Below are 27,600 nucleotides of genomic sequence, written 5' to 3'. Positions count from 1 at the left end.
AACACACACATGAGCAAAAGGTTAAAATGGGATGCAAGTCAAATACAATGAAAAGAGAAATCTGTGATGCAGCTGGTACCTGGCTCAAGTTTAATTTGAAATGTTTCCACACTGTTTATTCTTTCTTGATGTGGATTTTAACTATGAAAACAGCATCTTACAATGAAATGTGCACGCTATGTGCCAAGGTGTTGACATATTTAGACTGCAGTTTCAACTAGCTCCACTGCTGTGTCAAATCTGTTACAATTATTTGTCACTCTTATAGTTAACTGAATCTGAATTACATCAGCAGCGATGCAAAGCTAAATCCATCAGGATAGCCAGGGTTGAATGTTGGAGGTTTTATGCAGTGTCAGCTCATGGGTGAAACTATGATTCATCCCTTATAAATTTATTATTGCTGTCTACTGTGTAAGTTGCAGTGGAATCGGTCAAGAGCAATGCCTGACTATATAAAAGAGACACACATATCATGTGTTCTGATGTACAAAGGTGCAATTTTCAGAACATACAGTAAGAAACAACGTGTGTCTGGTGAATGCAGCAAGATTTTTGAATAAGTGGCTATTCAACTATTTAATGAATACGGGAGAGAGAAAAAGAAACACTGCATAAATGTTTCCAAGGGTTTAATGATTTTTTTCCCGCAGGCTAATGCAATAAATGCAGTATAGACAAGATGCTAACAAACCAGTTCCAGATTTGTCCTTTCTAATGGATGATGGCATCTTTAAATTTTGGTTAGAACACAGCTGTCTTATGCAATTTCAGCTGAGATGTGACTTCGTAAATCATGTTGAACAACAAAATCTACCACAGTCAATGTAACTTTGTACCTCAGTGACTCAATAATTGAATTGTAACCAAATTGAAAGCACTGAATAAACTTGTACATTAAGCGAGCTTCTACTTACTCATTATTACAAACTAGCAGAGACCCGCAAAACATTTGCGGCCAAATTAGAATCTTTATTGCAACAGTGCTTCTTTAAATATGGGATTTCTAGTTACTCTTCCCAAAGACTTTAACAGAAATCAAAAATTCTCACTCTGGTAAAGCTACATAAAGATGCCCATGTATAAAAACAGGCCTAGGAACATAAATACAAATTTTATCCAGAGTATGGGCCTGTGACTTGTTTATAGTTATAGAATATGACAGTCTAATTGGGAACTATTTTTACTTGAGTTGAAAAGGCAGGTTTACATCTGATGGGCTCAATATCATTCTAATAAAAGGAAAACAGCTTTCAAACCCGAATCTCATTCCATTACAAAGTCCTTGTTTAGGATTCAAGCTTCATTGCAGCATTATAACTGTTGATTCCTTGAGTCTAAGCATGCCCATTGGAATTGGAGTGTGCAGAAACGCTGGAGGATGTAGACTGTTATCATCACCTTAATCAATAGAATCAATGTCTGACAGCTTTTCCACACTTTCATTCAAATATAATGAATTTATATTCTTAGCACAAAGAATAGCTTTTTAATAATAAGCTGTATTACATAATTGTCCTGCCATTTTGCTACACTTAACCAATTCCATCATCTCACCCGCCCCATGCCATACCATCCATCCATCCCATCCTGTTTTTTTTCCATCCCTCCAATACCATCCCCATCCGTTCCATCCCACACAGAACCAGCCAGGGTCATTCTGTGTTGAGCTGCTCTTCCATTGTTCTTATTCCGCACCAAACCCTGATGCCGCTGCCATTACCACCAAACATTGGCAGCTGCACATGCTCCAGTCCTGTGTGTGCTCCAAGTGCCTCTGCGTGCGCCAGGCACTGCCTGCCAAATAAAACCACCAACAGACGTGTGCTTTAAACTGATTAATCAAAACAGTCCGGACAGACAAAAACAAATAGATGGTTTTCAGTAATGTGATTGATTTTTGCTCCTGTTTTAGGGTGTGATATCATTGCTGAAGATGTTAAGTTAAAAAGTTCATTGCTCTATAAAATATGAGGACCAGTAAATCACTGTGTTTGGAAAATGATTTATAAAACTTGTATTTATAGAGCTCCTTTCACGCCCTCAGGACATCTCAAAGCACTTTCCAGCCATTGAAATACTTTTAAAGATTAGTCACTGTTGCAAAAGAGGGAAATGGAGCAACTAATTTGCATGCAGCAAACTGCAATGAATCAAATGTCCAGATAACCTGTTTTAGTGATGCTGGTTGAGGGATAAAGGTTGGCCTGGATACTTTGAAGAGGAGCAGGGGAGTCTTCCCAAAGTGCCATGGAATAGTTTGCATCTGCCTAAGAGAGCTTTGGAGCCTTGTAGCATATATGATCCATTTAAAATGCAATGTAGTCAGAGGCAAACACTTTCTACATTTACACCTATCAAACATTCACTAACATAACATCGCACCATCACCAAAAGTTAATGCATTTGCACTTCCCAACAATAAAACTGGTTTTAAAATGCATTATGCTTCTGTTTTGTAAATTAACACAGGAGCTGCAGTTTATTAAAGCATTATTTATCCACCTCAGAAATATGTACATTGGCAGTGCGATTGCTAGTTTTCTTTGACACAAGACAAAGGCAGCAAAAGTTGAAAAGCCGTACCACTACAGAAAGGTAAAAGTTAACTCTTGGTAGTCTAGGAATTGTTATAAAACAGATGAGGCTTTGCTAGTCCAGACTGGCAGCATTTGCCAATCTGAGGATAACTCAGATATGGGCCAATACCAAGTTGTGTTCAGCATTAGATGCTTGGGTCCAGTTGCAATTAAAATAATATTTTAGATACTTAAAACTTTAGTTCAGCTCTTCCACCAAGAATCCAAAGTATAGATTCATATTCAGCTTTAGTCTGTCCAAAGCCAAACCTCAGATGTCCATCTCAAATACAAAGTGCATCAAGTCCACAAAGCCATGTCAAAAATTGAACTGTCTGGCTGGCTCATTTAGCTAATAATACCATTTGATCAGAAACTGACAGACAGCTTTAGGTCTGTAGTTAAAACATGCAATGCCTCTATTGAAAAATCTACTCTTTTAAGTACTGAAAAACAAATACAAATCTTGTCAGAACAGTCATAAAAAGAATCCATGTAATGTTTGAATCCTGCATCACTGTAAGGTAGAATGGGACACATCAACAGAACGTCGCTTCATTTGATGAACAATTGAAATGAAAAAGTCATACTTTTAATCTGGTGCTCGAATTCTGCACCGATGGTACATAGGACACTTTCCTCTTTTGAACAAATGAGAGGCCTTTTCTGGTTTCAAGAAGTGTGCATCCGCTCTTCCTAGGATGTGCAAAAAATTTTTTTTTGCGTAAAATTTCTGTAATCTTCACTATTACAAATAAATTGAGTTGTCTGGTTAAGCTGCAGCATTCTTGGCAAAAACAGATTGGTGTCTTGATGTTTGAATCCTCCTTCAGTACCCAAACAAAGCTACACACAAAGGCCATGCATTCATCTCTTCTCCTGACAAGAAAAATAATAAATCCACACTTGGAAGGAAGATGAAGTTTGAAAAAAAAAAGCTGATGTTAATCCATGTTCTCGCCTTAATGACATTTCAGCTGTGTGTGTACATGCTTCATGGTTGAGAATATTACTGCCAAGTTTTTTGAAGACTAAATGTTACATACACGAATGCATTGTTTTCAAGCTTCTTGGAAGCTTCTGGAAAGTGTTTAAAATTTAGTTGTTTAATGGGGAATAATAGAGTCTTTTATGGGCACTATGTAAAAATATATAGATTTTATTCAGGACGAGAAGTTAAAAGAGTAATAATTAAGTTCCCTACAAAAAAAAACACAAAAATGTAACTTATTTTGGATTGAGGCAGGATACCTGTCTCCCAATCCTAAATCACAAGTTCCAAGTCGATGATGGCCGATACTGGGCATGTTTTGGGGGAAGAGGGTGAAATGTCTAGCCATCTCCTCATCAGTTGACTGCAAAGGAAACTTGGCACTGTGGTCCCTTGATCAGGCTGACCCATCAGATATATATGCCTCTGCACACCACCCCCCTCTATCCCCATCCCCCCCATATCCCCCTTTCTAGCTAACTCATGGATTGGCACCACCATTGTTTAGGCCAGATACAGTGGCACTCAAATTTAGCCTTCCACTGAAAAGCTCAGCATCAGAATGAAGTGGTTATACAACAGGGGCATCCACACATAGGTTTACAAAACCTAAAATTTGCCGCGAAGTATTGCATGCGCACAAAAAAAAAATCTGTATTTACAGCTTTCAAGTACATGGTGCAGTCTTGCTAACTGTAACTTCAATGACTGAGTACCAGCTAACCATGGCGGGGGTGGTGTAAGGGGGGGAGGGGGGGGGGGAGGGTGGTTCACACAGTTGTCTGTACAGGTGACACTGAATGCGTGGGCGAAGCTCTTTCTGAGGATGACGACACCGCCATATTGCTGACCTCACGCTGAAGCTCCTCGACTTTCTTCTGAAGTTCAGCCCGGATGCTGAGTAGCTCTTTACAATTCTGGTGTATTGGCACCTGTCACAGAAAAAGTACAATGAGACTGTCACTCAAACCAATTCCAATATATCCAGTCACTGCTTGGCAAGGCGCAACAGTTGGCTGGTTCATAAGTTTTCTTAAGTGCTTGCGCTTTAGTGGAGCACATGTTGCAAGGCAATTTTCACACTGGAGTGGCAGATGGCAAATAATAGGAGGACAAGAAAGCAAAACCCTTGGCCATCAATGGGCGGGGACGGTTGTTATATTAAATTGCGGAATTAAGGGAAAAAAATTCCGAAGTATTGAGTGGAGATATCTACACCTCATTTGAACAATTAATCTGCAAAGCATTGTAAAGCTTGACCACGTTAATTTTGCAATTGTTCTAGATCCAAACTAAGTTGAGAAAAATAGGACTCAACATGGAGATGATTGAAAAAGAGATTCACCAAGTGATCACATTGAGACGCAAACAATTTCAGTTAAAATGCACTGAGGGAGCACTGGTGCAATAGTTTTTATTTGTAGCTTAGAGCGGTGCTGACCCAAGAAATCATTTCAGAAAAGGCAATGGCATGAAATCTACAGGTGATAAATCCATCCCGGCAACCCCAGTATCAAAGCCATCACTATTCTGGTTGTCATAAAATCTTACAGTACGAAAGGAGACCAGTCAGCCCATTATGCTTGTACCAGGACTTTAAAAGAGCTATTTGATTAGTCCCACTCGCCTACTTTGTCCCTATAGTCCTGCACTTTTCTCCCCTTCAAGTGCATATCCACTTCCTTTTTGAATGTTACCACTGAATCCGCTTCCCCACACTTTCAGGCAATGAATTCAAATCATAACAACTCACTGTGTCAAAGAAATTCACCTTCACTCAGCCAGACAGAAAACTGTTTCTCCCTCTAAGTCCACTGCTCAAGTATTATGTTTTGTGATGTTGTTACAGTCAAAATAAAAATACAGGATTGTTAAATTCAGAACATTTGGATCTTTTGTGTGCATTGATCTGATTAATGTCTGGTTGATCTTTGGATATGAACATAGAGGAAGCTTATATGGCCTTCGTTCTCCAAAAGCTAGACAATCCCCGTACAATTTGTAGGTTCTGGGAAAACCACATGAAAATGGCATCATGCATCCTGCGCTGTAAGGAAGATGCCAAGGGTCATCCTTTCTGTGCATCTCTTAATCAGTGCAGGACACACTCAAACATTCCTTTGGCTATATTCATAGCCTTTTGCTTTTGGCCCTTGTCTGACTTCCCCAGAAGCCACCAAGTTCAGCAATACTTTGATGTCATGCACTTGGATCAGTTGCTAAACCATCACTGACTGGAAATGAACTGAACTTTGTAAATAACTTCAGGGCTTGTGCCCCAAAATTATAACCCAGGTGGAACAGATGGGAGAAATTGTTCATTGGGAAGGTGACCTGGAAACTGGATGGTGGGTAGGGGCAAAAGTATAACAGGCAAGGCAGATGAGTTTACAGCTTGGATTAGTACTTGGGACTATGATGATATTGCTATTACAGAGACTTGGTTGAAGAATGGACAGGATTGGCAGATAAACGTTCCAGGATTTAGATGTTTCAGGCAGGATAGAGGGGGATGTAGAAGAGGTGGGGGAGTTGCACTGCTGGTTAAGGGGAATATCACAGCTGTACGACAGGAGGACACCTCGGTGGGCTCTTGCAACGAGGCAATATGGGTAGAGCTCCGGAATAGGAAGGGTGCAGTCACAATGTTGGGGGTTTACTATAGGCCTCCCAATTGCTGGCGGGAGATTGAATAACAGTTATGTAGGCAGATTTTGGAAAGATGTAAAAGCAATAGGGTTGTTGTGGTGGGTGATTTTAACTTTCCCTATATTGACTGGGAATCACTTAGTGCTAGGGGTTTGGATGGTGCAGAATTTGTAAGGTGCATCCAGGAGGGCTTCCTGAGACAATATGTAGATAGTCCAACTAGGGAAGGGGCAATACTGGACCTGGTATTAGGGAATGAACCCAGCCAGGTGGTCGAAGTTTCAGTAGGGGAGCATTTCGGGAAAAGTGACCAGAATTCAGTAAGTTTCAAGGTACTGGTGGATAAGGATAACAGGAGTCCTCGGGTTAAGGTGCTTAATTGGGGGAAGGCTAATTATAACGATATTAGGCAGGAACTGAGGAATCTAGACTGGAGGCGGATGTTTGAGGGCAATTCAACAACTGACATGCGGGGGGGCTTTCAAATGTCAGTTGATGAGAATTCAGTACCGGCATGTTCCTGCTAGGATGAAGGATAAGTATGGCAAGTTTCAGGAACCTTGGATAACCAAGGATATTGTGAGATTAGTCAAAAAGAAAAGGGAAGCATTCGTAAGGGCTAGAAGGCTGGGAACAGATGAAGCCCGTGGAGAATATAAAGAAAGTAGGAAGAAACTTAAGCAAGGAGTCAGGAGGGCTAAAAGGGGTCATGAAAAATCACTGGCAACCAGGATTAAGGAAAATCCCAAGGCCTTTTATACATATGTAAAAAGCAAGAGGGTAGCCAGGGAAAGGGTAGGCCCACTCAGGGACAGAGGTGGGAATCTGTGTGTGGAGCCAGAAGAAATGGGAGAGATACTAAATGAATACTTCTCATCAGTATTCACCAAAGAGAAGGACTTAGCAGTTGATTTGTCTAGGGAAGAGTGTGTAGATAGCCTGGATCATGTTGAGATCAAAAAAGAGGTGTTAGGCGTCTTGAAGAATATTAAGGTGGATAAGTCCCCAGGGCCAGATGGGATCTACCCCAGAGTACTGAGGGAGGCAAGGGAGGAGATTGCTGGGGCCTTGACAGGAATCTTTGTATCCTCACTGGCTACGGGTGAGGTCCCAGAGGACTGGAGAATGGCCAATGTTGTTCCATTGTTTAAGAAGGGTACCAGGGATAATCAAGGGATAATCAGGGATAACAATGAAAGCGCAGTGGATGTTATATACATGGATTTCATTAAGGCCTTTGACAAGGTCCCTCATGGCAGACTGGTACAGAAGGTAAAGTCGCACAGGATCAGAGATGAGCTGGCAAGATGGATACAGAATTGGCTTGGTCATAGAAGACAGAGGGTAGCAGTGGAAGGGTGCTTTTCTGAATGGAGAGCTGTGGCTGGTGGAGTTCCACAGGGATCAGTGCTGGGACCTTTGCTGTTTGTAGTATACACAAATGATTTGGAGAAAAATGTAACTGGGCTAATTAGTAAGTTTGCAGACGACATTAAGGTTGGAGGAGTTGCAGATAGTGAAGAGGATTGTCAAAGGATACAACGGGATATAGATCGGTTGCAAACTTGGGTGGAGAAATGGCAGATGGAGTTTAATCCGGACAAATGCGAGGTAATGCATTTTGGAAGGTCTAATACAGGCAGGAATTATACAGTAAATGGCAGAACCCTTAAGTGCATTGATGGGCAGGGGGATCTGGGTGTACAGGTCCACAGTCACTGAAAGTGGCAACGCAGGTGGATAAGGTAGTCAGGAAGGCATATGGCATGCTTGCCTTCATTGGCAGGGGTATTGAGTATAAAAGCTGGGAAGTCATGCTACAGCTGTATAGAACCTTGGTTAGGCCACACTTGGAATATTGCGTGCAATTCTGGTCGCCACATTACCAGAAGGATATGGAGGCATTGGAGAGGGTGCAGAGGAGGTTTACCAGGATTGCTGCCTGGTCTGGAGGTTATTAGCTATGAGGAGAGGTTGGAGAAACTCCGATTGTTCTCACTAGAGCGACGGAGATTGAGGGGCGACTTGATAGAAGTTTACAAAATTATGAGTGGCGTGGACAGAGTAGATAGTCAGAAGCTTTTTCCCAGGGTGGAAGAGTCAATTACTAGGGGACATAGATTTAAGGTGAGAGGAAAAAATTATAGAGGAGATGTGCGGGGCAAGTTTTTTACACAGAGGGTAGTGAGTGTCTGGAATTCGCTGCCAGAGGAGGTGGTGGAAGCAGGTACGATATTGGTGTTTAAGAGGCAGCTTAACAAATACATGAATAGGATGGGAATAGAGGGATACTGACCCCGGAAGTGCAAAATGTTTTAGTTGACGGGCAATATGATCGGCACAGGCTTGGAGGGCCGAAGGGCCTGTTCCTGTGCTGTACTTTTCTTTGTTCTTGTTCATCTCCACCAAATTTTTGCTCCAACTGGTACCACCACTACAGAATCTCAAGGATTTGAGTGAGGGCAGGAGGGCACACTCTGACCCCTCCACTCTGTCCCTTCCCCCATTCTAACTTGGAGGCATGACCTCCAACAACCACAAATATCTTCCTTTGACTCCAGCCAGCGGGGAGTTTTCCTCCTGATTCCCATTGACTCCAGTTTTGCTGGGGCTCCCCTGATGCCACACTCAGTCCAATGCGGCCTTGATGTCAAGGGCAGTCACTCTCACCTCACCTCTGGAGTTCAGCTCTTTTGTCAATGTTTGAACCAAGGCTGTAGTGAGGTCAGAGATTGTTTTGCTGGCCTCTCGTTAAGCGTGCTGCTCCGTCGGATAGTTCATCAATGAATCTTTGAGCAGACTCCAGTTTGCTGCCCTACACAAACCCTAATCCACAGAATGACACGTCGACCATCCTGAAATCCTCCTGCTCACACAGATAGATGCCCCTGCAGCAGAGGCATCCACCCTCCCCATTGTGGTAATCACTCCATCTCCTGGGCTTGGTGCAAGGTCAGGGCATTACCGAAGCAGTGGGCCCAAATCAACAACATCGTAGGAACTTCTAGCCTCTGTAAAGTTTGTGTCTTTATCCTGTACACCACAGGATGCTACCAAAATAGTAGAGATCTGAACAGGGGCAGAGTCGGCATTGAAATCACAACGCCAGCTGTCAGCATCGATAAGGATTTATTGTGTGCTGTATCTAAACTTAGACTGTAATGGTCCGTAAATGTGTGAGGATCTCTCTGCATGTATGCTATGTGCTGGAGCCTAATTAAGCAATGCCCAGGAAGGAGCTGTGGGACAAGTGATAACCTTAATTTGCTGCTGCACTGATTTGACTCTAATGCTTCATCCTGCACCATAGGGAATGCTAAATTGCTCTGCAAGCACCTTCATAGCAAAATAAAAGACCACATGCAGCTCAACCTGCTATATCATGACGATGTTTTCACATGATCAGGACATGTTTTCCCCAGAACCCAGCACGCCTCTACTCCTGGAGAGTGTGCAGAATAATGGAATCATAGAATGTTACAGCACAGGATAACAGGCCATTCTGTCCATTCTTCAAATCAGCCACCAAGTCTAATTCATGCTCCTCACTCTCCAAACCCTTTGAAATTCCTTCGTCTAACAACTATCTAATTGCCTCTTGACGGACTTTGTTCAACAACATAATTTGGAAGGAATCTTTTATTCTAACTAATCCGTGTAAAGACAATTTTTGTCGTATCTCTATTTCTTTGGACAAATCTTACTTTTGTGTCCTCATAATGCCAATCAGCAAAAATAATCTATTCACTTTCTAATCTTGCATAATTCTGAGGAACTCCATTAGGTCACCTCTTAATCTCACTCCAATCATGAAAACTGTCATACTATTTTTAAAAAAAAATGTTACATGTCCCAGGGGAACTACCTCTAACATCTCAGAGATTTTACAAAAGAAAACAAGAGCTGCTTCATTCTTCGAGCAGTATTTAAAATGATCGTGAAATTCTTCCGTTAACGTTTCGAGCCTTCATGGCCCTTCGGCAGAACTGCAGCATAGTTTCAACAAGGGAGAAATATAAATTGGTTTAAGGTGGGTTGGGGGGGTGGGGGGGGAGAGACACATTGAGGGTGTGGTGTGAGCAGATAATCAAGAGATGTCACAGACAAAAGGGTCAAAGAGGTGTTGAAGGTGGTGGTCTTTGTCTGAGAAAAGTGCTAATTAAGAATGGGAAACAGGATATTTAAAGTACAGCTCTAGTGGGGGTGGGGTGGAAAGACTAAAGGTTTTAGTTTTAGATTTAAAAATAATGGAAATAGGTGGGGAAAGAAGAATCTATATAAATTATTGAAAAAAAAAGCGGGTGGGGGGGGGGAAAAGAAACGGGGTGGGGATGGGGGGAGGGGGAGTTTAAGATCTCCTCCCCCTCCCCCCATCCCCACCCCGTTTCTTTTCCCCCCCCCACCCGCTTTTTTTTTCAATAATTTATATAGATTCTTCTTTCCCCACCTATTTCCATTATTTTTAAATCTAAAACTAAAACCTTTAGTCTTTCCACCCCACCCCCACTAGAGCTGTACTTTAAATATCCTGTTTCCCATTCTTAATTAGCACTTTTCTCAGACAAAGACCACCACCTTCAACACCTCTTTGACCCTTTTGTCTGTGACATCTCTTGATTATCTGCTCACACCACACCCTCAATGTGTCTCTCCCCCCCCACCCACCTTAAACCAATTTATATTTCTCCCTTGTTGAAACTATGCTGCAGTTCTGCCGAAGGGCCATGAAGGCTTGAAACGTTAACTGATTTCTTCTCCGCCGATGCTGCCAGACTTGCTGAGTTTTTCCAGATAATTCTGTTTTTGTTTTGTTTTGGATTTCCAGCATCCGCAGTAGCTTTTAGCTTTTTGTTTTTATCTTTGTGAAATTCTTCCCATCCAGTTTCACAGGGAATGATGAAGACTAAGGGGGCCCTTGGGTTCCCCCAGGCAGGAGTATGCAAAAGCAGCAATGCCAACTCCCGATTTCCCTTCTCCCAAGGAAGCTCTTCACTCTTGGTAGGTTCTCAGGTAACTCAGATTGAGTCCGTACTCAGTGAGCTCCAATCAACTGGTCTGACACCATAGGTTAACTCGCTAAAGGCAAACACTGTCTTTCTCAATTTGTTGTACAGTCGATAACTTGCAATGGCTAAAATATCTACGATGAAGAGTCCCAGGTTGTGCAGCTGCTATCGCCCAGTCTGAAGGTGTTTGATGAGTCTGGTTTCATGCATATAGATGAAGCACCAATTGACTCATCAACCAAGATGTACACATTCAATAGTTGAATATATGTAGAGTGCATCTCCATGCACTTAAAAGGATTAAGAACTCTTTGATAATGTAATCGATGGCTATAAAAGACACGGCACTAGTGGCAATAATTAACAACTGTGATCAAATAAGAACCAACAAATAAATATAAAAGGCAAAGTAATTTTAGTCTCTATTTTCATTACTGAAATGCAGATTATCTGGAGACTACTCGGGGGAAAAAAAGTGGTGCAAATGGATATTGCGCACAATAAATTGTAAGTAGCAGTTTATTACACCTAGATGAAATAGGTACAACATAAGGATGAATCTTTTACTTTAAAAAATTTCTAAAATCAAACAACTCAATAAAAACAAGAAAAGCTGACCATCTAAAAACCTGACCATCTGGGATCAGTCTGGTCTGGTCATTGTTTTTATTTTTTTTTTTAAATGAGGGTGATTATCAGCATCCAGTAACCTTCCAGGTATGTCTCTGAACAGAGTATCTGAATACGTTATTGTCTCAAAACAAATAGCAACTCAGAGCGCTGTAAAAGGATCTGTCTGGCCGTGGTACAAACTACTGCATACTGAACCAGCAATTACATCAACCCCTTGACTTCCATGATGTCTAAAGCAGCCTCTGTACAAATGAGAAAGGCTGACAGACAATAATGACATTAAATCCCAAACAATTAATGATTTCTTTACACCATTGCATAGAAATACATGGAGATCACAACCCAGATCATGGCAATTCTACCTAACCCATGTATATTCTCCACAAGCAGTACTCTATTCCTATGCCCATTTTATGCATTTTGTTTCCCTTAATGCCCCATTTCCTCCAAATGCCTATCTCACTGACTCAGAAATGTTGGCACGGTCTCTACTTCATCACAAACTCCATTAGTGCATTAGCACAGCCTCACAAACCTGTCGGGAAAAAAAATGTTTCTCCTACTCTATGCCCTAATCTCTTCCATTTAATCTTATGTCTGTGCTCCCTCATTCCAGACCCCCTCAATCACTGCAAACTTTCTGTCTCCATTTGCCCTGTCCCAACTCTCAAACTACCTGTAATTTCTGCTGTAAGATGAAAGCAGGCACAGTTTTTCCAATCTTTCTTCAGATTTGTATTTCCTCATTCCAGGCAGCATCCTAGTGAATCTGTACTGTTTCCTCCCTATTGCCTTGATATCGTTCCTACAGCATTAAATCCAAAACTGTATATAGGACTCCAATTGTGGTCCTACTAAGTATTACATGGATTTACCTTGACATCTCAACTTATATTCTATACATCATTCCATAAAACCCAGTATTTCCTTAGCTTTCACAGAATCTTAGAATGGCTACAGCACAGAAGGTGGCTATTCAGCCCTTCATGTCCATGCCAGCTCCCTGCAACACAAACTCGGCTAGTCCCACTCCACCACTCTTTCGCTGGATCCCAGCAATTCTTCTCTGTGAGGTGTTTCATTTTCCTTTTGGAAGCGTCAATTGAGGCTACCTCCACCACACTTTCAGGCAGTGCATTCTAGATCCTAACCACTCACTGCATAAAAAAACCTTCCTCTTGTCTCCAGCACTTCTTTTGTCAATCACCTTTGATCTGTATTCTCTGGTTCTCGACCCTTCTACCAACAGGAGCAGTTTCTCCATATGTACTTTGTCTGAAACCCTCATGGTTTTGATGGTGATGGAGTGATAATGTCACTGGATGAGTTAGTAATCCCAGAGGCCCAGGCTAATGCTCTGGGCGCATGGGTTCAAATCGCACCACAGCAGCTGGTGGAATTTGAATTCAATTAATATAAAGCTAGTCTCAGTAATAGTGACCGTGAAACTATCATTGACTGTTGTAAAAACCCATCTGATTGACGAATACCCATTTAGGGAAGGAAATCTGTCATCCTTACCCAGTCTGGCCTGCAAGTGACTGCAGACCCACAGCAATATGGTTGACTCTTAACTACCCTCTGATAGGGCCTAGCAAGGCACTCGGTCAAGGGCAATTAGGGATGAGCAACAAATGCTGGCCTTGCCAGTGATGCCCACATCCCATGAAAAGATTTTTAAAATCTCTGAATTTCTCGAAGGAGAACAGCCCCAGATTCTCCAACCTAATCACGCAACTGATGTCTCTCGTCCCTGGAAACAGTCTCATAAATATTTTTTGCACCCTCTCTAAAGCCATCACATCCTTCCAAAAGTGTGGTGCCCAGAATTGGACACAATATTCCAGTTGAGGCCGAACCAATGTTCATCATAATTTCCTTGCTTTTGTATTCTATCCCTCTGTTTATAAAGTCCAGGATCCCATAGGCCTTTTTAACCACGTTCTCAACCTGCCCTATTTGTGCACATAAATCCCCAGGTCTTTCTGTTCCCGCAACCCATTTAAAGTTGTATCCTTTATATTGCCTATCCTTATTCTTCCTGCCAAACTGTATCACTTCACACTTGTCTGCATTAAATTTCACCTGCCACGTGTCTGGTCATACCACCAGCCTATGTCCTCTTGAAAAATGTGTATCCATGCCGCCACTGTCCCTTTTATCCCATGGACTTTAACTTTGCTGGACAAGCCTATAATGTGGTACTTTATCAAACACCTTTTGGAAGTTCTTGTACACCACATCAACGGCATTACCCTCATCAAAACACCAATCATATTAGTTAAACAAGATTTGCCTTTAACAAGCCATGCTGATTTTCCTTAATTAATCCACACTTGACCAAGTGACTGTTAATGTTGTCCCAGATTATCATTTCTAAAAGCTTTGCATGGCATTATCGACTCGTAGTGCTAATTTTAATGTCTAGTGCTCCTGAACCCCCAAATCTCTCAGCTCCTCCACATCACAAAGCTTTTCCCCATTCAAAGTATAATATTTCTAAATCAAAAGGTACCACAGCACATTTACTAGCATTGAATTAGTTAGCTACTTCTTTGTCCATTTCATCATCTTATCAATATTCCCTTGCAGCATCCTTTGGTTCTCAGGAATACACACTATGGTTCTACTTTTAATACTAGCAACAACTATAATGGGCCTATACCCATTGAAGTTTAGAAGAATGAAAGGTGATCTTATTGAAACATATTAGACACTGTGGGGATTTGCTAGGGTAGAGACCGGGAGTGCGTTTCCACCTGTGGGAGAGACTAGAACTAGGGGACACAGTTTAGAAATAAGGGGTCTAATTTATAAGATGGAGATAAGGAGAATAATCTTCTCTCAAAGGATCGTTAATATTTGGAACTCTCTTCCCAAGAAAGCAGTGGAGGCTGGGTCATTGAATTTATTCAAAGTGGAGTTGAAACCACAACTAGATCAGCCGTGACCTTATTGAATGGCGGAGCAGGCTTGATGGGCTGAATGGCCTACTCCTGTTCCAAAGTACTACGTAACTCTGACACCACTCCACCAGCTCTGTGTCCAAATCATTGATGGATGTAGTGATCAGAAGCACTCCCAGAATGGGACACCATGGCCAACACACCACACTTTCAAATTACTCTGAGAAATTGCCCTCAGCTCCTACTCTCTGATTTGTCCCTTCTAACCAGTTTTTTTTAAAACTACCTTTCCCTAATTCTATTTCCTTAATCTTCTCAATAGTCTCCTGTGGTACCTTGTTACTTTTGTCAACAGCTCAAAGATATATATTATATGAATACTAATGTAAAGGAAATTGTATATTAAATACTGAATCACTGTACAGGAATTTTTTTTATATACACACACACAAGCAAGTGGATGGAATAAGTGCAAGGTTTATATCACAAATTAGAGGAAATAAAATGTGGGTCTCTTTCTTCCATCCCACCTCTCCCCATCTTCCAAGACATCACTTCATGCTTTCATCAACCAGAGGTTTAACATGCTAATGCTCAGCAACTTGACCCATCCTCCAAAAGCTTCAACCCATTCAAAACCCCGCTGTCCACAACTTCACCACACCAAGTCCCACATCTCAGTTCTCTTCAAGCACGACCAACCATCGATACCCCAGTAAGTCAAAATTCTTGTCCTTATTTTCAGATCCCTTCACAGGCTTGCTCATTCTGCATTAATAATATCCTCCTGTCTCAAATCTCCACACATACCCTCTCCTCCTCCAACAACATCCCTTACTCTATGATGAAAGCAGCTCATTCAGCCACTATCCTTCCACCTTCTGGAACTTGTTGTCATGAAAATATAATAATTCCCATAATATTATGATTTATTGTAAAAGTAGTTAATAGTGGGGTTTGGATTGTGTGTGTGAGAGAGAGAGAGAGAGAGAGAGAGAGAGCGTGAGAGAGTGAGTGTGTGTGTGTGTGATATAGAGAGAGAGAGTGTGTGTGTATGATTTAACTGAAGTGGAGACAGCTGGTTTGGGGGCTTTGATTCATCAAAATAAACTGGGTTTGAAATGCTAAGTACATAAATATGGCTGAAGTCTTAGAATGTGAGGTGAGGAGAATTTGCGTTTTTAGATAAATCAGGGTAGTTTGAATTTCAAAGAGATGATAGGATGTTAAACCTAGCCAGAGAAGCTAGGCCAAGCAGTGTGTTTATATTTCCAAAAGGTTACTGACAATATTAGCATCATGGAAATATTTATATTATGAGAAAGGTAAAGTTCTAAAGACATATGGGAACAATGGAATTTACATTAAAAGGGAGAAACATGTATAAAGGAGAATGAGGTTGTGTGTCAGGGAAGGCATTGTAAGATCTAACAGAAATGTAAGAAGCCTCCAGTATTTGTACATTAAGCCTGCTGTCTACAGAAACCAAAGCTGGGAAAAGCCACCTTGAATTCTACTGTCCAGGGTATTGTGTTGACTTGCCTGGTTCTGTTCAAAATCTTTTTTTCTAAACTGTTGCCTTAACGGGGGTGTAACTGGAAGCCAGATTAATTAGAGGTTTTAGGAGTTATTATAGTAGTACTTTGTTGACCTATGTATGTGCTTGGAATCTTTTCTTTTGTTAATAAATGTTTAAGTTAGCTTTCTAAAAAGTCTCAAGTCTTGGTGGACTTATTACTTCTGAATTCAGGGCACGCATCTAGAAATAAATACAAATTGCAAAACTGTTGTAATAGCCTGATCAAGTTTCCCTCGTGGATTTGATCTGCCTGGCACACATCACCTGCCACGTTATAACACTGTTCAGTCCCTTTCACCTTCATCGCTGTTTTCAAAAATCACAAACCCCTTCTCTTTGACCGTGCCATTAGCATCCCCATCCTATCCCCGCCCTCACCATGTTCCTTTTGTACTCGATATCTATAGTTTTGTCCTCCTAATGTAAAAGGTTTCAAGATGTCCTCTGCACGAGAAGTGCTATAGAAATGCTATGCTCAGCTGTTTTCCTTTATTTTCAGGGTCCCTCAATCCACATTGTAAAGTGGTTCGATAAATTGCCTGAAAACTGGCTACAAAGGCTGCTTCCTTGACATTTGAGGATTAGTATTCTGAAGGTTAACATAGATTTGGCCCGCTCACTTTTTGGTGACATGTCAAAATATTTGCTAAGTATAATTCGAAGCTTTTTTAAAAATGTATTATTTCATGGGATGTGGGCATCACTGGCAAGGCCAAAATTTGTTGATCACCCCTAATTGCCCTTGAACTGAGTGGCATGCTAGGTGATTTCAGAAGGCAGTTAAAAGTGAACCACATTGCTGTGGGTCTGGAGTCACATGTAGGCCACACCAGGTAAGGACAGCAGATGTCCTTCCCTAAAGGGCGTTAGTGAACCAAATCGATTGTTGTAAAAACCTAGAATGGTTTCATGGTCACTATTACTGAGACTTTCAGATTTTATTTATTGAATGTCAATTCCACCAGCTGCCCCAGTTTGAACCCATATCCCCAGAGCATTACAAAAACAGAATTACCTGGAAAAACTCAGCAAGTCTGGCAGCATCGGCGGAGAAGAAATCAGTTAACGTTTCGAGCCTTCATGGCTCTTCGGCAGAACTGCAGCATAGTTTCAACAAGGGAGAAATATAAATTGGTTTAAGGTGGGTGGGGGGTGGGGGGTGGTGGAAGAGACACATTGAGGGTGTGGTGTGAGCAGATAATGAAAAGATGTCACAGACAAAGGAGTCAAAGAGGTGTTGAAGGTGGTGGTCTTTGTCTGAGAAAAGTGCTAATTAAGAATGGAAAACAGGATATTCAAAGTACAGCTCTAGTGGGGGTGGGGTGGAAAGACTAAAGGTTTTAGTTTTAGATTTAAAAATAATGGAAATAGGTGGGGAAAGAAGAATCTATATAAATTATTGAAAAAAAAGCGGGTGGGGGGGGGAAAAAAAACGGGGTGGGGATGGGGGGAGGGGGAGTTTAAGATCTAAAGTTGTTGAATTCAATATTCAGCCCGGAGGGCTGTAAAGTGCCTAGTCGGAAGATGAGGTGCTGTTCCTCCAGTTTGCGTTGGGCTTCACTGGAACAATGCAGCAAGCCAAGGACAGACATGTTGGCAAGAGAACAGGGTGGAGTGTTAAAATGGCAAGCGACAGGGAGGTTTGGGTCTTTCTTGCGGACAGACCGCAGGTGTTCCGCAAAACGGTCGCCCAGTTTGCGTTTGGTCTCTCCAATGTAGAGGAGACCGCATTGGGAGCAACGAATGCAGTAGACTAAGTTAGGGGAAATGCAAGTGAAATGCTGCTTCACTTGAAAGGAGTGTTTGGGCCCTTGGACGGTGAGGAGAGAAGAAGTGAAGGGGCAGGTGTTGCATCTTCTGCGTGGGCATGGGGAGGTGCCATAAGTGGGGGTTGAGGAGTAGGGGGTGATGGAGGAGTGGACCAGGGTGTCCCGGAGGGAACGATCCCTACGGAATGCCGTCAAGGGGGGTGAAGGGAAGATGTGTTTGGTGGTGGCATCATGCTGGAGTTGGCGGAAATGGCGGAGGATGATCCTTTGAATGCAGAGGCTGGTGGGGTGATAAGTGAGGACAAGGGGGACCCTATCATGTTTCTGGGAAGGAGGAGAAGGCGTGAGGGAGGATGCGCGGGATATGGGCCGGACACGGTTGAGGGCCCTGTCAACGACCGTGGATGGAAAACCTCGGTTAAGGAAGAAGGAGGACATGTCAGAGGAGCTGTTTTTGAAGGTAGCGTCATCAGAACAGATGCGACGGAGGCGAAGGAACTGAGAGAATGGGATGGAGTCTTTACAAGAAGCGGGGTGTGAGGAGCTGTAGTCGAGGTAGCTGTGGGAGTCGGTAGGCTTGTAATGGGTATTGGTGGACAGTCTATCATCAGAAATTGAGACAGAGAGGTCAAGGAAGGGAAGAGAAATGTCAGAGATGGACCATGTGAAGATGATGGAGGGGTGGAGATTGGAAGCAAAATTAATAAATTTTTCCAGGTCCCGACGAGAGCATGAAGCAGCACCGAAGTAATCATCGATGTACCGGAGAAAGAGTTGTGGGAGGGGGCCGGAGTAGGACTGGAACAAGGAATGTTCCACATACCCCATAAAGAGACAGGCATAGCTGGGGCCCATGCGGGTACCCATAGCCACACCTTTTATTTGGAGGAAGTGAGAGGAGTTAAAGGAGAAATTTCTCCCCCCTGTTCTCTTGCCAACATGTCTGTCCTTGGCTTGCTGCATTGTTCCAGTGAAGCCCAACGCAAACTGGAGGAACAGCACCTCATCTTCCGACTAGGCACTTTACAGCCCTCTGGGCTGAATATTGAATTCAACAACTTTAGATCTTAAACTCCCCCTCCCCCCATCCCCACCCCGTTTTTTTCCCCCCCCACCCGCTTTTTTTTCAATAATTTATATAGATTCTTCTTTCCCCACCTATTTCCATTATTTTTAAATCTAAAACTAAAACCTTTAGTCTTTCCACCCCACCCCCACTAGAGCTGTACTTTGAATATCCTGTTTTCCATTCTTAATTAGCACTTTTCTCAGACAAAGTCCACCACCTTCAACACCTCTTTGACTCCTTTGTCTGTGACATCTTTTCATTATCTGCTCACACCACACCCTCAATGTGTCTCTTCCCCTCCCCCCCCCACCCACCTTAAACCAATTTATATTTCTCCCTTGTTGAAACTATGCTGCAGTTCTGCCGAAGAGCCATGAAGGCTCGAAACGTTAACTGATTTCTTCTCCGCCGATGCTGCCAGACTTGCTGAGTTTTTCCAGGTAATTCTGTTTTTGTTTTGGATTTCCAGCATCCGCAGTAGCTTTTAGCTTTTTGTTTTTTATCCCCAGAGCATTAGCCTGGGCCTCTGGATTACTAGCCCTGTGACATTACCACCGCACCGCCATTTCCCCACACAAGTTTTCAAACAAGTGAAATACTGTTCCTTTGTAAAAGAAGATGTACAGTGACTGAGGGATCCTTTTAAATTCTTCAAGTTATTAGATCATGTTATTTTACATCACAGTTAAAGGAATTGACACACATGAGAATCTAGCTGCAAAAGTGCACTTATGGATTATTCATCTTTTCTCTCATTTAGCTTTGTGTTTCTGATCAGGATGTGCAAAACTTATTTGAAATTCTCTGTAAATTGTAAAATAGTCCTTGATGCGGAGAACATGCCACTGTGCATATTGAATAAGAAACTGCAGCTGAAGTGCTCAAATCCCTCCAGCCAACGTGAAACGATTTAGTAATAGCTTCAGCTATTAACAATCTTTTGCCGATAATTAGTCAGGTGATTTTGTATATTAAGCCAATGCATACGATAGCAGGTCACTAGATTAACCACACAAAGCAGAAGCCAGAACGCATTTTAAAAGTTGGAGAACATGACGGCTAAAGAGGAATCAGCTTCAGTAGAGCCTGGGAAAGATAAATTAATAAAATCCTGAGAACTGACATCAAAACAGAAAATGTTCAGCAGGTCTCGTCATCACCTGCAGGGGGACCAGACAGGTTAGTAACCCAAGGGCATCAACCTGAACTGTTTCTCAGTTTCTCTCTCCACCTGACTTTGAGCGTTTCCTGCATTTTTTATTTTTATTTCGGGTTTCCAGTATGAGCAGTATTTTGTTTTAGTCTTGGAAAAACTCAGCAGGTCTGACAGCATCTGCGGAGAGGGATACAGTTGACGTTTCGAGTCTCCGACTCGAAACATCAACTGTATCCCTCTCCGCAGATGCTGTCAGACCTGCTGAGCTATTCCAGGTACTTTTGTTTTTGTTCTAGATTTCCAGCATCCGCAGTATTTTGCTTTTATCTTTTTGTTTTAGTCTTAATGGTTTGGCTGTCAAACTTCTAGCCACAAGTATTGAGATAAAGCAAATAACTATATGTTGAAAGTCAACGTAAAACGGCCCAATAAGGAGTGTCTGGCTGAAATGTTAACTTGTCGGGTCCATATACCAGGGCACTGGTATTCCCAGTGGACTGTGTTTCTAACAGTCGCCAGGCAGTTTCCTTTCTTTTGCAGACAGGAACTGGTTAATGATGGCCACCCAGTCTGGTAAATTGATTCCAGCAGTTGACTTCAGTCACTTGCACATTCCAGTCTGGCCAGCACGATTCTTTCACTCCCCCTTGCTGCCTCGGAACCTGCCAGCCATATCTCTCTGCTAACTACGCTTTAGCCCCTCATCCCACCCAGTCTGTCTGCACGTTCCTTAGCCGGCAATCACCGTTAGAGAACTGAGCTCACTTTTGCTCAGTCACCGAGAGAACGTGATCAGCAGCGAGGATTCCCTTCGGCCAGTGCTAATACACCACGACAGAAAGCTATTGCATGGAAATCGGAAACAGAGTTAAACGGAGAGACAGACTGAAGGAGGGAGAGGAAAACAAAAAAAAGGAGAAACGACAAGAAAATAAATAAAAGGTAAATAATATTTTCATAAAAAGTGAAAAAGATAAGCAGCAATTAAATGGAAAATTAAGTGAGAAGGATTCAAACGCAAGCAATAATAAATCTCAAAGTATGAAGCTCTCTCTCTTACTCTCTTCAACACACAAAGATGGGCCAAAGTAAATCTGAGTTCTGATGAAAGATCATCAACCTGAAATGTTAACTCTGTTTAGCTGTCTACAGATGCTACTGAATATTTCCAGCATTTTCTGTTTTTAAATCCAAGACTGAATTCATATTAGCGATTAAAAAGTTTCTATCAAGGGCTCAAAACATTAGGTCAAATATATCAATTGCAGGACAAGGTCAAGGCTGCTATATGAGCTTGGCCTTGTGATCATGGAAATCATAGATAACATCACATTCTTTAGCTCTGGCATGATGGGCTGAATGGTCTCCCGTGCTGTAATTTCCACGATTCTCACTTCAACAGTTAAATAGTTTGAGTTACTTTTGTGACAAATTACAGCAAAGCATGTTTAAAATAGGTTTGAGCTTATGGTTACAAACCTTTGGAATTAAATGCCGCAAAGTGTAGCAGGCAAATAATTCAGAGAATACATTTGCAGAAACAATTCTGAACTATTATACTGGAGAGAGGACAGCAGTAAACTTACACTTTGGTATGTCTGCGCGCCCAGTGAGGCTCATTATACAGTTATTAAACATCATTCAGTGTTTTGATGGTAAGCCAGGAGGGTGGAACATACATCTGTGTTAGAACGCCCAGTGCCGATAGCCAAGGGCATTTGTATGTGATCAAATCCTCTTGTACAACCGAAGGCATAATACATTCAGCAATTATAGCCCTTAAATCTTACATTACCACCTTGCAAGCATAAAAGAGAAATTATTTCACCCATTTTGGGCAGGCTGCATCCCAACGGTTTGTCAAGCCAATAGCTGGTACTCAAAGTGACAGTGAACACCAGTGTCTGACGATATCAATTCACAGGCGTCGGCCATGGTTTTCTTTTTAATAAGCAGGCAACAGTTCAACCCCCCACTCTTAATTCAAAGGGTTAAAATACACACTGATTTCCTGTCCAAAAGCACGTCATAAATACTCGATGTTTTTAGGGTGTGGTAAGGGCAACTGCTGTAAGAATCCCGGGAAATCCCTACATCGTGTTTTCTTGCTGATTAATGGGAACGAGCTCAAATGGTATACTTCTTTAATTTCATTGTTAGAATAAACTATATTTTTAATCCTGTTCATAATACACTCTGGGGAAAAGCAGTTGAGAGGTGACTTGTTGTTTGGACCTTCATTGACCAAATGTTTAATTTGCTTAAAAGGTGTAAAAGAGGTCCATTGGTTAAAAAAAAGCAAACTTCAGCACTAGTCCAGTAAGTGAGAGAAAAGGCAAGTTGCTGTGTGGGAACAGAGAGATAAACACCTCCCAGAGGGTGGAGAAAATACTGCCTTAAATCCTAGACAAGGCACCACATTTTCACTGCTTGGCATGGGAATGATGAATCCCTGTACCAGGGGCAGACCATGGGAATGATGAATCCCTGTACTAGGGGCAGACCATGGGAATGATGAATCCCTGTACTAGGGGCAGACCATGGGAAACTAAGTGTTTGAGAGTTTGATGCCGCTTGAGCGGGCACAGATGGTTCAATGACAGCTTTTGTAATTGGTCCATTCAAATGATAGCTAGGCAATGATTGGGTTAAATTAATATCGCCAAAGACATTGCCGTGTAAAGTATAAGAAGTGTTCCCCCGAGCACAGAGATTTGTACAGGATTTATGTATTGCATTGACCTATGTGTCGGTACCTGGGGAAGACCAGGGAGCATTTACATGGAGATGGCCCTTCTACTCAGCGTGTAATGGTAAAGCTGTTGCACTTTGATACTACTGTTCAGACATCAGCCTTTGTTGAGTCTTGTATTGAATAAAATATAACCACAGTCACCAATAAGTTAAGGTCACCACAAGTTAAAGGGTTAACTAACTACCAGTACCCCAAATCATCTGTTGTCTTTGCTTGACTAATATTCAGTACACATCCAACTGTATTTTTGACACCAATGTAGCACCCCAGACCTTCAACAGTATGTAAACAGTTTCTAAAGTTTAATGAATGTAAACATTAGGAATCACTGTTTTTTTTTAATTACAGATAGGAATGAAGGGTGTGTATCAATGGGATTTAATTATTCAATAACACCACAATTAGCAAGCTCTTAATTGCACATCGATTCCGGTAACTGGACCAAGTGAAGTTCTGAGCAAATCAATCATTTCTGTTGATCTGAGTATTTACTAAGGAGATAAATGCATTTCCGACTGATGTTTTCTGCTTACAAGTTTTGTGCATTGATTTTTTAACAATTATTATTAGGGAGAAACGTTTGCTGAAGAACTTAAGAAACCAATAGTTGGAAACAGAACAGGAAAGATTAGAGGCAGAAGGTGATGTCGGGAAGATCAATAGGAAGCCGCTGAAGTCAAACTGGAAGAACGGCTGAGGGGTAGAGGAGGCAGTAAAGAAACAGGATGGGAAAGTTGGGAGGGGTTTAAGCAGGAATAGAAAAAAAATAGCAGATTTAAGGACCGACACGTGGGGAAAAGGGAAAAATATGAATAACTTTTGAAGACACAAAGCGGGAGGACCAAACAAACAAACTGAAGTGAAGAACTCTGGTTCATACGGCACCTTTCACAACCTCAGCCAATGATTAATTTTTGAAGTGTGGTCACTGTGCGGAAAGAGAGAGATAAACACCTCCCAGAGGGCGGAGAAAATAACAGTGCCTTAAATCCTAGACAAGACATCTGTGTGCGAAGGTCACTGTGCACAACAAGCTCCCACAAAGAGCATTGAGACAAGGACCAAATTCATCTGTTTTAGCTACGTTGGTTGAAGGGTGAATATTGGCCAGGACACGGAGGATAGCTCTCTGCTTTTACTTGAAACAGTGGAAGGGGATCTCGCACTACCACCCGAGAGGGCAGACAGGGCCTCAGTTTAATGTTTCACCCAGAAGATGAGACTTCCGACAGTGCAGCACACCCTCAGTTCTGCACTGAGAGTATCAGCCTTGGTTATGTGCTCAAGTCTCTGGAGCGGGACTTGAAACCACAGAGGAACAGGTGCTAGCGACTGAGTCAAGGTTGACAGGTTCCCCTATCCTTCCTGAACTGAGTGGGAGAAGATGGTAAGAGATGCAAGGGAGAGAAAAAAAGAATCTATGGTGTAAAGGGAGCAGAAATAAACCAACTCGGAAACACCAAAGGCAGTGGAGTTGATGGGTTTTACTGGGCATCTCCACAAATGGACAGAAAGGAACTCTCATGTTTTTGTCCCCAGAATGTTCTTTTGTTTTATAACCACCTTACCTGAGGTCTCATCCTTGGGTTCCACCTCACGTAATAGTTAACCCACAGTTCCAAGTGCCGTAAACTGGCAACCGGGTAAAGCACATGATTTTCATAATTCACATAAAATGGGTTGGTAAACTCCTCCAATTGGCTGTTTACGTAGGACCAGAGGGAGACTGTCTTTGTCTGCACTTCCTGTAACAACAGGAAACAGTATGCAGGGTTAGATTTTAACCTTGTCTTGTTCAGCGGACGCTATTAGCGCTTACACCACATACAAATCAACACTTCAAATTTCAAGATCACAAGCGATAATTCTCATTACAGATGGAAAAGCACAGAGCTGTGAAATTCTTTCCTATTTGCACCTTAAATTCTACAGCAAGTCGCACAACAATAAATCAGAATTCATTTTAGTTCATTATCTCAGCAACTTGGTTCAATGACACTGCTGGTGACAGTGAAGTATAGAGTTATTAATTGTTGAGATTAATACTTTCTTCAAATAACCCTCCTGCTGTGTATGCTATATGCTATCAGTAATAATGCAAATAGCACAGAGACGGTGAAAACTGAGTTCCAACGGAGTCGGTCAGTGAACATTTTACAAATGTTAACATGTCTGAGTGATTTCAGACTCTTCACATACCTCCTTCGCTCTTTGTTGCTCACAGTTATAAAGGAATGTCCCAAACAGACAGCTGTACAGATGGTCCAGGATAGTCAACAGGAAGAGCTCATTAAACTCAAAGGCTGCAGGAAACTAAGGGGAGAAAGGATACAGACATACAAGATGTAAAAAAAAAGGATCAGAAAACAACTCCTAAACTTTGCAAATTGCTCAGGCAGGGACACATTGTGGGATGGAAGAACTCAGACACTCTGAGCCATGGAATGGTAAAACTCCAATTTCTGCCCACTGTTTTCCTTTACAATGTGTTCCCACCCTCGACTTTACCTATGTGATGGGTGAGGTGGGGAGGGAGAGAGAGAATGTGGGAAGGAGAGAGAGAGGGAGAGAGAGAGAGTGTGGGGGAAGGGGAAGGGGGAGAAAGAGAGGAGGAGGGAGAGCAAGGGGGGGGGAGAAAGAGAGGAGGAGGGAGAGCAAGGGGGGGAAGAGAGAAAGAGAGAGAGGGGGGGGAAGGAACAGAGAGGGAGAGCGTGAGGAAAAGCAAAGGAGTGAGAGAGAGAGAAAGAAAGAAAGGAAGAAAGAGAGAGAGACACACGAAGAAAGACAAACAGAGACAGAGGGTGGAATCTTCTGTTTTTGGAGGAGTTTCACTTGCTGCCTGAAAATGTCATGAGACACCCATGCTGACTCTGAGGCCCACCATATCTGCTGCCCATCAGGTAGTTAAATGGACAGTGGTGCATCTTCCTCCACTCCAGACTGAAACCCCTGGAAGACAACTTCCCATTCGCCATGAATTGAATTCAATAAAAGAATTTTAAAAAGCCTAACGCTGACCATATAATCATTGTCAATTGGGAAAGAAATCTGCCGGCCTACATGTGACTCCAGTCCCACAGCAAAGTGGTTGACTCTTCAATGCCCTCTGAACAAGGGCATTTAGGGATGGGCAACAAATGCTGATCTAGCCAGTGATGCCCACATCCCATGAATGACTAAAAAAAAAATGGAGCTGGCGCAGGGAAATGGGGTGGAATCTTATGGAAGCAATGGGGGGGTCTCGGCTGCCAGCCGGAGAGCTGACGGGAGCCCCGCGCCGCCTCTTTTCGAGAAGGGCCGCCACGTCTTGCACCACTTAAGGCTGGAAGGCCTTGCAGCAGGATCAAGGACCCCGAAGTGGCTGTGGCTGTTGCTACAACCACCTGAGGCCTTGGATTAATGAGGGACCCAGGCACAGGCAAATGGTGACGGGAGAAGGGGGGGACACGGGGGAGGTGGGGGTAGGGGGTGGTCAGCAGCAAGGGCAAGGGCGGTGGAGTTCAGCAGGCCCGTTCCCCCCTCTCATAGGCCAGGTTCCTCGATCAGGCACGAAGTGCCCTTAAACAAGGGACCACCTCCCCCCCACCAACCCCGCCCCCCCCCCCCCTCCCAACTTCTGGGAGCCCGAAGCAAACATGCCAGGGTTTGTTTGTTGTGCTACCCACGTGGCGAGCCCCTCGCCCACCGCTAGATTAATACCAGCAGCAGCAGGATGAGGCCCTTGAGTGGGCAGGCCTCCCACCCACCACCTTCCCACCCAATTAAATGCCCTCTGCCACCAAATTCATCATGGGGAAGGGCACAAGATTCCACCCATGGTTTCAAGAAAAAAAGGTCATAATTATAACATGATTGATGAAGAGAGGCCTTATTTCTATTCAGTCATTCGCAGGTCACATGAACAGATAGACCAGTGCAGCTTTACACATTATAGCTTCACCTTTCACGCTCCTGATCACATCAGATTCTACAGCTTGCATTATGTAACAATTCGAGGAGAAATCAGTGAACGTACACATGCAGAAAGCTGAAAGGATAACCAAAAAAAAACATACATAGAAGGAAACCAGCAAATCACAGAATGTAGGCATTTACCCTACTTCTGAGGGAAGTTAATCAGCATTTAATAAAAAGGGCACTCCAAATACTGCAGCCACCCACAGATCACAGCAATACGGACTCAAAGGAACAACGCTACTGAAAATAATGAGTGTTTGAGAGGCAAGGAAAAGGCCCACAAGTCTCTGATCCTCACAATGCATCATTAATAGCTCAGCTTGTTAGGTGATATATAAATGCAAATCTTTCTTTCTTTCACCACTTCAGAACGCCCCAAAACACTTTACAGTACTTCAGAAGTGTAGTTACTGTTGTAACGTAGGCAATGGACAGCTAAGCATGGAAAGCTCCCACAAACAGGAATGAGATAAATGATCAGATAATCTGTTCTGGTGATGTTGCTTGAAGGATTGTTAGTGAAAGCAGAACATGTGAAGGTACACATACTG

General features: G+C 42.6%; 1 protein-coding gene across 3 annotated transcripts in view; it reads right to left on the bottom strand.

Moving 5' to 3' along the window:
• Positions 1-617: 617 nt before the first annotated feature.
• Positions 618-27,600, bottom strand: part of LOC144683993 (phosphatidylinositol-3-phosphate phosphatase MTMR1-like) — a 72,068-nt gene continuing 45,085 nt past the window's right edge. For all 3 annotated transcript variants that reach the window (XM_078547656.1, XM_078547655.1, XM_078547657.1), the window contains 3 exons: positions 25,292-25,405; positions 24,661-24,837; positions 618-4,502 (listed from right to left, as the gene is read on the bottom strand). In XM_078547656.1, coding sequence (XP_078403782.1) covers positions 4,341-4,502; positions 24,661-24,837; positions 25,292-25,405 — 453 coding nt within the window. In that variant the 3' untranslated portion in view covers positions 618-4,340. The remainder of the gene's footprint in view (positions 4,503-24,660; positions 24,838-25,291; positions 25,406-27,600) is intronic.

This window comes from Cetorhinus maximus, chromosome 8 (assembly GCF_964194155.1).
Source record: "Cetorhinus maximus chromosome 8, sCetMax3.hap1.1, whole genome shotgun sequence".
NCBI classification, from domain to species: Eukaryota; Metazoa; Chordata; class Chondrichthyes; order Lamniformes; family Cetorhinidae; genus Cetorhinus; species Cetorhinus maximus.
This window is presented reverse-complemented; position numbering and strand designations above follow the sequence as displayed.